Source organism: Equus caballus, chromosome 8 (genome assembly GCF_041296265.1).
Source record: "Equus caballus isolate H_3958 breed thoroughbred chromosome 8, TB-T2T, whole genome shotgun sequence".
NCBI classification, from domain to species: Eukaryota; Metazoa; Chordata; class Mammalia; order Perissodactyla; family Equidae; genus Equus; species Equus caballus.
In genome coordinates this window covers 43,054,625-43,065,893 of record NC_091691.1, presented here as the reverse complement: position 1 = coordinate 43,065,893, position 11,269 = coordinate 43,054,625, and the positions used below count along the sequence as shown (strand labels likewise).

At 42.7% G+C, this 11,269-nt stretch overlaps 1 protein-coding gene across 5 annotated transcripts; it reads right to left on the bottom strand.

Moving 5' to 3' along the window:
* Positions 1-4,301: 4,301 nt before the first annotated feature.
* Positions 4,302-6,350, bottom strand: TXNDC2 (thioredoxin domain containing 2). Of its 5 annotated transcripts, none has more exons than XM_014727790.3 (2): positions 5,993-6,350; positions 4,302-5,708 (listed from the first exon to the last, which is right to left on the bottom strand). In XM_014727790.3, exons 1-2 carry the CDS (start codon positions 6,075-6,077, stop codon positions 4,390-4,392), a joined length of 1,404 nt encoding a protein of 467 aa, XP_014583276.1. In that variant the 5' UTR covers positions 6,078-6,350; the 3' UTR covers positions 4,302-4,389. The 5 variants fall into 5 exon arrangements, with proteins under 5 accessions (XP_014583276.1, XP_005612787.1, XP_023503234.1 ...); XM_005612730.4 differs by having other exon boundaries at positions 6,005-6,350; XM_023647466.2 differs by having other exon boundaries at positions 6,207-6,323.
* Between the last annotated feature and the right edge of the window lie 4,919 nt (positions 6,351-11,269).

The following is an 11,269-nucleotide window of genomic DNA, read 5'->3' as shown; positions in this document are numbered from 1 at the left end:
ATATTGAATCTTACACCATACATTTGGCAAATACTTTTTCAGTTTCTTGTTTCCTGTTAATTTTGTTTATATTTTGGAATGGGAAAGTTTAAGTTTGTTATATGTTCAAATTTATTTCTTTGATTGCACTTATATTTAGAAAATCCCCTTTCCATCCGTGAATCAGATAAATGTGTAACTAAATCTTCTTCAATTCTTTAATGATTCTATATTTTATTTTTTACTTTATTTTTTAATCTTTAACCCAGGGTTTATTTTGGTGTCTGGCATGGGGCTGGGATGTTTTTATTCCCCCAAATATCCAAATTTTGCCATGTAATTTTTTGAAAATAATCCACTCACATTCCATCAATTTGAAATGTATCCTTTTTCATACCTTACTAGTTATGTACCCGAGTCTGATTCTTAGTTACCATTGTGTTTCATTGCTCTCTTTCATTCCCTCATCAGTCCCACTATCGGTTTTACCACACTTACTATACAGTTGCTGTACTAATCATACATTTTAATCTCTGATAGGGCAAATTTCTCTTCATCACTTCTCATTTAAGATTTTTTCCTATCCATTCTTGCCTGTGATTCTCAGTGAATTTTTAAGTGTTTTGTCAAATTGTCCCAATGATCTCATTGAGACTTTGGTTGTCATTGCATGAAGTCTACCAGTCAAGTGTAAAGGCTCTTTCTTCCAGTCTTTCTCTCTAACAGAGAAGTGGACTGTGTCTCACTTTGTTCAGATCTACTTGTTGTATACTTCTCAAAACTTTTAGATTTAGTCTTAATCATTTTTACTGTTCTTGTGAGGAGGGTTGATAAATCTGTTATTTTTTGTCACTATTGTGAATGAGACCTTTTTCCATAACGATTCTCAATTATTTATCACTGAATCAAAGAGAAACCATTAATTTTTGGATATAACTCAGAAAATTGCCACTTTGTTCAGTTCTCTTATTAACTCAAACAGGTTTCCCATTGATTCTTTAAGATTTTATTTTTTTCCTTTTTCTCCCCAAAGCCCCCCGGTACATAGTTGTATATTCTTAGTTGTGGGTCCTTCTAGTTGTGGCATGTGGGACACCGCCTCAGCGTGGCTTGATGAGTGGTGCCATGGCCGCACCCAGGATTCGAACCAACGAAACACTGGGCCGCCTGCAGCGGAGCACGAGAACTTAACCACTCGGCCATGGGGCCAGCCCCCCATTGATTCTTATTAAGACTTTCGTCAGATTTTCATCATTCTAAGCCAACATGATTATCTGGAATCTTCCTTCTCATTAGAAGTGCTTTTTATTTCTCCTTCGTGTTGAGTAGTAGAAGTGATATCACTTGCTTGGCTCATTTTTAAAGAAAAATACATGATTCTTTCTTAATTAGCAAAATAGAATGTCCGTACTCAAGCTTTCTGCAGAGAACATAACTTTGACCTGGCTACTCCTCAACAATAGTCCAAACTGTGAGAGAAACAACGGCAACGGTGGGTGGTGTGAAGGACAGGGATGGATTCTCTGGTAGTTTGGATTTTCTTCCAGGATCAAACTAGATCGTCAGAGAGCCACATGTTGGCTCCGCACTGCGTTGGCTCTGCAGAATTGCCCTCATTGACTTGTGCTATCGTTCCCGCCTTGACTTACATTGGCAGTACAAAATCAGCTGAAAAATCTACCACAATTATTTTTAAAGATTTTTTTGAGGTCATTGTCCATGTGATCACTTAGTAACCTAAATATAAAGAAAGACCTATGAGAGAAATATCTTCAATACTAGATTCCCAGAAAAAGCAGTTGGCGTAACTCACTGATGTTAGATCTCGGGGCCCTGGTCCTCCAAACTACGCAGTCTCAAGTGTCAGCCTCACTAAAAGTGGTCCAAACAGGGCTTTGGTAGCCCAGGGTTTGGGTTATTTCATTGAAGTCTGGGCCTTGATGTCTAAGGAGACAGAGTCATATTAAAACCAGGCTTGTTCAATACAGAAAATAGAAACAAATATGAGTGAAAAAAGTCAGAGGAAGGTCTCTCCACCAGAGGGAAAGAAGCGATGAGGTGTATGAATCAGTGGTAAAAGCCCATTCATGTGAAAACAAAAGATATATACTCGTACACCTTAAATCCGGAATCTCTGCATTGAGAAGTGTTTTATGACTACAGCTTTGGGTTCTAGGAAAGATTATTGCCAGAAATAGCCATATGAAAATGTTCTGAATTTATTATTAAAAATAATGTCAAGAACATCATCCACTGTTGTGTGTCTCAAACTTAAGGTCCCAGATGAAAAGCTTCATTCAGGAATTTAGTAACAAGAAGGCTTTGATTCCTTTTTCCAATTCCCGTGCTTGCTCCTTTTGGGTAATGACGTCTGGGGATTATTGTTTCCCTTTTCTTCCCCCACCTCCCTCTTGCCGAGAAGCTTAGAACACAATTTGCCACTCAATCAGAGCAGTGATACGAGCCCTCAGAGTTGGCATATTTATTTCATGTTCCCAATTTCCCCTTACTAGTTTGTTAACCTTATAATTGATACTTTTTGTAGGGCCTTCCAGATCTTTTTGGGAAAAAGGCCAAGTATGTATGGTATTTTGTTTGCTGTTGTTACATGGTTGTTTCTAATGGCTCAGTTGAGGTCTGTTATTAAGGTCAGGGTAGGCATCCAATGGAAGCTGCTGGGGGAGTCCCATCCTGCAGTTAACTAAGACAGAGATTCCAGCTCAACTGGATAAATGAAGAAGCCAGTCCAGCAGAGGACTGGAGAATCCATGCCTCATCTAAGGGAGGTAACTGCCCGCACCCCTAAGATTAGATTGGTTTCTTGAGGTAATGCAAGCCCGGATTGCCATATTGTGCAATTCCTCAAGAAAAGTTAGAATTCAAGATCTTAAAAGGAATCCTGGTTTTTGACATGTTGACAACTAGTTTAAATTCTGTAAAACACTCTAGACCAACAGAAGATAGGATGGTGGCTGACAGGGAATAGGGGGAGAAATGGGGAGTTGTGGTTCAGTGGCTACAACGTTATAGCTATACAGGATGAACAAGTTCTAGAAATCTGCTATACAACATAGTGCCTAGAGTTAACAATGCAGTGTTGTACACTTAAAAATTTGGTAAGAGAGGGGCTGGCCCCGTGGCCGAGTGGTTAAGTTCGCGCGCTCCGCTGCAGGCGGCCCAGTGTTTTGTTGGTTTGAATCCTGGGCGCGGACATGACACTGCTCATCAAGCCACGCTGAGGCGGTGTCCCACATGCCACAACTAGAAGGACCCACAACGAAGAATATATAACTATGTACTGGGGGACTTTGGGGAGAAAAAATTTAAAAAATCTTTGAAAAAAAAAAAATTCTTTTAAAAAAAAAATTTGGTAAGAGAACAGATCTCATGTTAAGTGACCTTCCCGTAAAAAACAAAAGAGAAAGAAACACACAAGGAAACTGCTAGAGGTGATAGCTATGTTTATTACCTTGATGTGATAATGGCATCATGGGTGTATGCACATATCCAAATTCATCAAATTACATAATTATGTATATGCAGTTATTTGTATATATATGCATATGTGTGTGTATATATATATATAAAACCACAAAATCTCTAGACTAAGTCACTACCTGTGATCCAGGCATGGGTCTTTGGGCTCTGAGAGACCTGAGAGCAGGTCTCAGAAACCCAGTTACCAGGGAGGATAAAGCAGAAACTTTGTCACCAGGGAGTTGATGTCATAATGGCACTGAGGATCACACTGACTTAAACCTGAATAATAAAGCTCTGAGAAAGCAGAAGTTTTGAGCTCTGTCTCAGATTCTGTGAGTATGGATTGGTAGAAAGAGGCCTGGACTTGAAATCTGGAAACATGGCCTTGGTCTCAACTCTGCCACCAACAAAGCCCACTGCGGGTTGGCGAGCCCATGGAATTCCCCAAGGCCGCCGTAGCACTCTCCACACAGGGAGGAGGTTACATATGATATGCAAATCTTCCAATTCTTTATTTCCAAAAGTTTCTTATCAGAAACTTGAAAGATACATGAGCATGAGAAAAGAAGTTTCCACTCGTCTTTAAATCATGTAATTCTACGGAAGAATTGTCTAGGGTTCCAATGTTGCTGCTAACACTAGGTGAGCTGGATTTTCGGCAGTGAGCAGAAAAAAAATCAAAGATTGAAAAATAGGGAACAGCTGGACTTCCAATCTCCAGCAAAGGAAATTCTTCCCTATCAACAAAAACATGGTCGCAATATGCTTTAGTGCTTTGACTTCATTTTGAAACGAATAAATTAATATTCATAATTTACAAGCAGGTGCCATTTAGACATACATTCTCATTATACATCATCTTTTATGTAAATAAAAAATCACAAGCTATAATAAACAGCTGACTGTTTACAATGCTTGCAGAATACATGATTATTTTAATTCTGCAATGACTGTTTCGAGTTTTTCCTTAAGGGCGCCACAAAATTCCCCCACCTTTTCTTCTTTTTTGTAAAACTGAAAGGTTGGGATGCAAGAGATCTCGAGGTCTTTCACCAGCTCCTCGCAGTCATCTGCATCCACTTCCAGGAACACCACATCGTCGTGTTTCACAGACAGGGAACGGAAAAGAGGCTTGATGGTCCTGCAAGGTCCACACCACATGGCAGAGAAGTCCACGGCCACCAGCCTCTCCCCAGCCTCCTGGAGCGCCAGCTTGAAGTCCTCCTTGCTCAGGATCACTTTCACCATGTCAGCCTCCAGGAGCTCCACTGTTGTTTCTGCCGGCTTCGGGATGTCCCCTTCTACCAGCTGAGTGGTTCCTTCTGAGGACTTGGAGGTGTCGCCCTCCTTGGGCTGGATGGTTCCTTCTGAGGACTTGGGGGTGTCACCCTCCTTGGGCCGGATGGTTCCTTCTGAGGACTTGGGGGTGTTGCCCTCCTTGGGCCGGATGGTTCCTTCTGAGGACTTGGGGGTGTCGCCCTCCTTGGGCTGGATGGTTCCTTCTGAGGACTCGGGAGTGTTGCCCTGCTTGGGCAGGATGGTTTTTGCTGAGAACTTGGGGATGTTGCTCTGCTTTCTCAGAATGGATTTTGCTGGCGAATTGGGGATGTTACCCTGCTTTAATGGGATGGTTTTTGCTGGTGAATTGGGGGTGTTACCCTGCTTGGGTGGGACGGTTTTTCCTGGGGAGTTGGGGATGTCAGCCTGCTTGGGTGAGATGGTTTTTGCTCGGGAATTGGGGGTGTCAGCCTGCATCGTTTTTGCTGGGGAATTGGGAGTGTCAGCCTGCTTGGGTGGGATGGGTTTTGCTTGGGAATTGGGGGTGTCAGCCTGCATGGTTCTTGCTGGGGAATTGGGAGTGTCAGCCTGCGTGGTTTTTGCTGGGGAATTGGGAGTGTCAGCCTGCTTGGGCAGGATGGTTTTTGCTTGGGAATTGGGGGTGTCAGCCTGCATGGTTTTTGCTGAGGTATTGGGGGTGTCAGCCTGCTTGGGTGTAATGCTTTTTGCTGAAGAACTGAGGGTGTCACTTTCCTTGGGCTGCATGGTTTTTGCTGAGGAATTGGAGATGTCACCACTCTGCTCTGGCAGGAACGTGTCTGGGGGCTGTGGGACTTCGAACTCCTCTGCAGGCTTGTGTTGTATGTTGCCGGCCTCATGGACAAAGGCCTTCTCCTGAGTGTGTGCTGAGTCCAAGAACTCTGGGACCAGGAGAGTCATATGGCTGGACAGAACCTGTAACAACGGACTTTCTGAACAAAAAAGTAAATAAATAAAAATGCAAAAGAAGAAACAAAAAAAAATTCTGATCATATACTCCAAGGAACACTAGTATCATTCTTAGAGCTCAAGAATGTAGTCTTACGAATGATGTATTAATTTGAATAATCACATTCAACAGAAGACAAGCAGCATATGATTACTTGTATCCTTTATGTAGGGTTTTGTTTAACTACAGTTTTCTGCTTAATTTCACACTGCTGCCTACTCCCTAATCACCTGGGTCCCTAAGGTGACCTTCTCCTCTCCCCCTTACCATTAGCATCACCTTCATTTGTTCCTTCTTGTTTGTCTGGCCTCACTTCTGGCTCTTCTGGGGCTCCAGGTTTATCATTTTCCATTTCCAGTTCCTTGTCTATATCCACTCCTACTTTACAGACGCCTCATAGTGAAGACAAGGCCGTACTCTCCAGCTTTTGCCAACCTAACATCATGAAATGAGTAACAACTTATATTCGAGTAGTACTTACAGCTGGTTTTCCCTCTCTACTCACAACAGTACTATCTGAGAGTTTCATGACAGCTTTGGTTACAGTGGCCCACTGTGTGTGAGGCTGTGCCCCGTGCCTGATATGCATTCACAGGCATTATTTCCTATAACTCAACAAACCACTGAGGTAAGTACCATTATGATCCCCACTTTACAAATGAGAAAATTGACCCTTACAGAAGTTATGTAACTCATTCAAGGTCACAAAGCTAGTATGTGGGGCAGGTTCCAAGCCCCCACTCTGAATACTACACTGTGCTGTACTGTTTACCGAACACCCTGTCCAGGATGGGTAACTTGGAACCAACTTTCTTACAATCTCCCTCTGGGATTCTCCAGCTGCAGCCTTCTCTTTATGACTCACCCGTCACCATCTACTAAGTATCTCCTCCTCCTCTGCAAAGTCCTGCCCAGCTGACAGATGACCTGTTTGAGCTATTTGACCAGGAGTAGATTGTGACACAGAGGAATTCCCTAACCAAGAGGAAGAAGTGAAAACCATCACTCCTTCCATTCTGGTAGATGGGGAACCAAAAGAACAGACACGTGCGTCCTGGCCTCCCCTCTCCAGGTTGAAACTTTAACATGCATGCAGGTTAACTGTGTCCAAAAGAAAGCTGAAAGCAGAGGAATATTTGACTCATGCTCCATCTGGAAGGCCAAGAAGCGCCCATGTCCACATGGATTCCATGTCAGCGTAGCCGGCATCGGCCACTGGCATGGGCCCCTGGCAGTGGATGTAACTGGATTCTTGGGCTTAGGGCTGGCTCCTGGCCTCACAGCCTACCGTGTGGAAGCCAGGGATCCAGAAGTCTTGCACACCCCAGAGTGGGGATGTGAGTGTTTTGAGAAGACCAGTGAACCAGTGGAAGCCTCAAGGAAGAACAAAGAAGCCACCGGGCAGGGGGATCTGTGACCAGAAGCATGGGCTCTCAGTGGGTACAGCACAGTGTCCCAACTCCTAGATGGGATCAGCAGTCCTCAGTAGTCCTCAGTTGAGGGACAAGCCAGACGAGCCACTCCACGTGGGAAACCAGCAAGAGGCAGAGGCCCAGCCACAACTAGTCCACATAGCCCTGTGCGCGCACATGTTGTGGAGAAAGAGAGGATTGAGAAAGACTGAGCTGCTCTCAGGAGGAAGTGTTCTTCAGGCTGAAATTTCACCAAGAGGCAGATTTAATTTTGTGTGCCTGCTCCTCGCCACATCCCTTTGAGATAAGGCTCACGAGGAAGAGTGGGTCCATTATAGGAAAATTTTAAAGCCACGCTCCATCTGAGCATCTTAGTAAATGTGAGGAAACCTGTGACTCTGTTACATTTATACTTGGAGATCTGAGTTGTGTTTTAGGTTTGGCAATGAGTTGTTCCCATTATTTTTACTCTTCATTCTGCAATTCAGATGGATTCCAAGCAACTTGAAATAGAGATATCTCTCAAAAACTTTCATTCAACGTCATAAAATGTATTTTTTCCTTCAGCACAAGCTCGTCCCCAAATTGCTTACGAACCTTTATGTCAGTCATGGTTCAGTCAGGGAAATGAGCAATCAGCTATTTTAGGCATAGAAAAATTTAGGTAAGTATGAAATAGCTGGACAGGCCACCTCTGGGCTAGGTGTCCGGGAATGATTCCCAGAAAAATGAGCAAGGCTGCTGACCTGGCCTGCCAGGGGTGCTGCCACCTCCATAATCTCAGGAAGGTAGGGAATCAGAAAGTCACTGCTAGAATTGTTGGCTTCAAGAACTTTCTGCTATGGCTACAGTCCAGGGGGAGTCAGCCACCGCTACAACTCCCTCAGCTCAGAGCTAGGGATGAACACTGGCGTCTGCTCCAGTGTCTCTACCACCTGGCTGCACAGAAAGGGGCAAAGAGGCAAGATAGTTGGTCTCTTTCTCACGCAAGTTCATTTATTGTTAGAATCTAATTGGCATCCAGAATCTCAGCTACAGAGGAGTCAAGAAAAAGTGGTTTTGAGTTTTCCAGCCTCTGCAACGCAGGGAAGCACACTAGAAGTATAAATGTTGAGTGGAAATTCATTTCTACCACACACAGTGACAACATGACCATCTAGTTTTTGACACATTATGCTGGCATCATTTTTTGGTTTTATAGTTACAAAAATAATACACATTCACAATCGAAAAATTAGAAAACACAGATGTAAAAAGAAAATAAAAATTACCCATAGTGCCAATCTTCAGGTATCACCACTATTAATATTGTGACGTATATTTTTTGTCTTCTATTCATATGTAGATATTCTCAAATGAGATAATTTTCTAAAAGATACTATATTGTAATCTTTCTCACTTATGAATACATTCTGAAGATTTTCCGTGTCAGTCAAAACATGTTCACCTAGAACAGGGGTCAGCTTTTTTTCCCTTGTTCTGTAAAGGGCTGGAGCATGGCTATCTCAGACTACAGACCACATGGTCTCATCACAGCTGCTCGCCTCTGCTGTTGTGGTGCGCCAGCCGCTGTTGTGGGTTGAACTGTGTCCTCCCGATATTCATATGCTGCAGTCGCAACCCCCAGGCCCTCAGAATGTGAAACTTTTTTGGAAATAGGGTCATTGCGGACGTAATTAGTTAAGATGAGGTCATACTGGAGTAGTGTGGGCCACTGGTCCAACATTATGAAAAAGGGACATTTGGACACAGACACACGTAGAGGGAAGATGGTGTGAAGACGCAGGAGAAGACAGCCGTCTACGAGCCAAAGAGAGAGGCATGGGACAGATCCCTCCCTCACAGTCCTGAGAAGGAACCAATACTCCTGACCCCTTGATTTTGGACTTTTAACCCCCAGAGCTGTGAGACAATACATTTCTGTCATTTAAGCCACCCAGTCTATGGTGCTTTGTTGTGCCAGCTGTAGCAAACTAACATAGCAGCCATACCAACGGGCATGGCTGTGTCCTAATAAAACTTGACAAATAACAATGGCAAGTAATAGGATATATTGGAATATATGAGGAAGCCATTTGGTGTAAACCTAATTCGGCCTGACCTTGTCTTTCCAAAAGGGCCTGACCGAGGCCGTTGAGCTGCTTTAGAGATTTCCTATGGCAAAAGCAAAGGCCCTTGAGATAAAGGTGCAACCTCCCTCCCCGTCCCAACATTGGCATCTCCTTAAGGATTAAGCATCTTTCCTTAGGCTGGAAACTGATTGTTGCGCTCACCTGTGACCGCCCAGCTGGAGACAATAGACTTGCCTCCTGCTACGCCCACCAAGATAGCAGACCCACTACCTGCTGTGTCCATCAAGTGCTGTGCCGACAGGGCAATCTTGTGACTGTTGTGGGAGGGACATTTCAATCATATGTGAAACACCCTCTTTGAGGGTATATAACCACCCTGTGTACCCCACTTCTTTGGAGTGCTCTGTTCCTTTGTGGAAAGACTCTCCCAGGTTATAATCCTAAGATTTAAGCTCAAAATAAACTCACCCAAATTTTCATTTATAGATTGGTTATGGATTATTTTCATTGACAAACTTTATTTACAAAAGTAGGCAGCCAGCCAGTGGGCCGTAGTTGGCTGATCTCTGACCAAAAAAATAATTTTTAGTGACTGATCGACATTCCTTTGAATGAACAAAGTACAATTTATCTAAATAATTTTCTACTGATGGACATAAAAGTTGTTTTTGATTTTTTGCTCTTATAAGCAATAAACATAATAATGTTTATGGATAAATCTTTTCACATAGTCCTTGTTTTCTTAGAATGAGATTCTAGAAATGGAATCCTTAGATCAATTAGTAGACATTTTAAAGATTTTTCTGTTCCAATTTGTAACTATCAGCAGGGTATGAAAGTGCAATTTGATGGACAAAAGAAGTTATGTCATTAGTATTGTAGGGGAGGAAGACATTTCCTCTTCCCAAATGTGGGTTTGTCTGGCTGGCGAACGAATTAAATTCACATGAGACAGAATAGCAAGAGAAAATTAAACAAAGCTTTATGAGGACCATGGCCCGGGGCCTTTCTTCCCAAAGGAAGAAAGAGCACCGAAGAAGTGGGGTGCACAGAGTGGTTATATACCCCCCCCAAACAGGATATTTCACATATGATTGAAATGTCTCTCCCACAATAGTCACAAGATTGCCCTGTCGGCACATCACTTGATGGACACAGCAGGTAGTGGTCTGCTGTCTCAGTGGGCGTAGCAGGAGGCAAGTCTATTGTCTTGAGCTGGGCAGTCACAGGTGAGCGCAGCAACCAGTTCGTAGCCTAAGAAAAGATGCTTAATCCTTAAAGAAATGCCAACTTTGGGAGGGGGAGGGAAATCAGTTACAGGAGGTTACCAGACAAGTACAATAAAATGCAGATTTAAGTCCTTGCCTTTGGCATTGATTAAGAGTTTCTAGAGAGAAGGTCATCTGCTTTCTTCTTCCTGGTACAGAGAGGGAGGCACCTTTTACAGATAGAGATTTACCTTACAAATGTAAATGTGTCCTAACAAAGGGCAAGTTCCATTCCTCAGAGCCTCCTTCCCTGTCCCAGTTTATCAAAAGCAATCAGCCTCAAATAATCCTGATGCCAAAGAGACATATCTTGGGGTGGCCAATTTCAGCTCCCTACAGTATCTTAATTTGCATTTCCTTATTAAATTGACTTTTTTGGCATATTTATCATCTATTTATATTTCTTCCTTTGCAAATTGACATTTCATGGTCTTTGCATGATAGTTCTTGAAGGGGAGACATCTCCACATATATTTATTTCTTTAACTTTTGGCCAATTATCGTCATAGTTTTTTTTGTTTCTCTTTTAATTTTGTGTATTGCATTTTTCAAATACTATAGAGATGCTTTCATTTTTGTGTAGTTAAATCCATCAATTTTGTCTTTTGTGATTTTCACTCCTGGTGACATATTGGTATATAAACTTCTGAATTCCTGATTCTGAAACTGCCTCCCGCACAACCCCAAATCAATAATAATAACAATAAAAATAATAGTGCTAAAACTTTCAGGATTTAACTCAGTGACTCTGATACATGCATCAAAGTGCCCAGTAATTTACTATAGAATAAT

Excerpts from the sequence above, each read along its gene's own strand:
- TXNDC2 (XM_014727790.3), bottom strand. The coding sequence starts at position 6,077 with ATGGAAAATGATAAACCTGGAGCCCCAGAAGAGCCAGAAGTGAGGCCA. Across the intron at positions 5,709-5,992 it reads AAATGAAGGTGATGCTAATG|AAAGTCCGTTGTTACAGGTT; the intron begins GTAAGGGGGAGA and ends TTTTTTGTTCAG.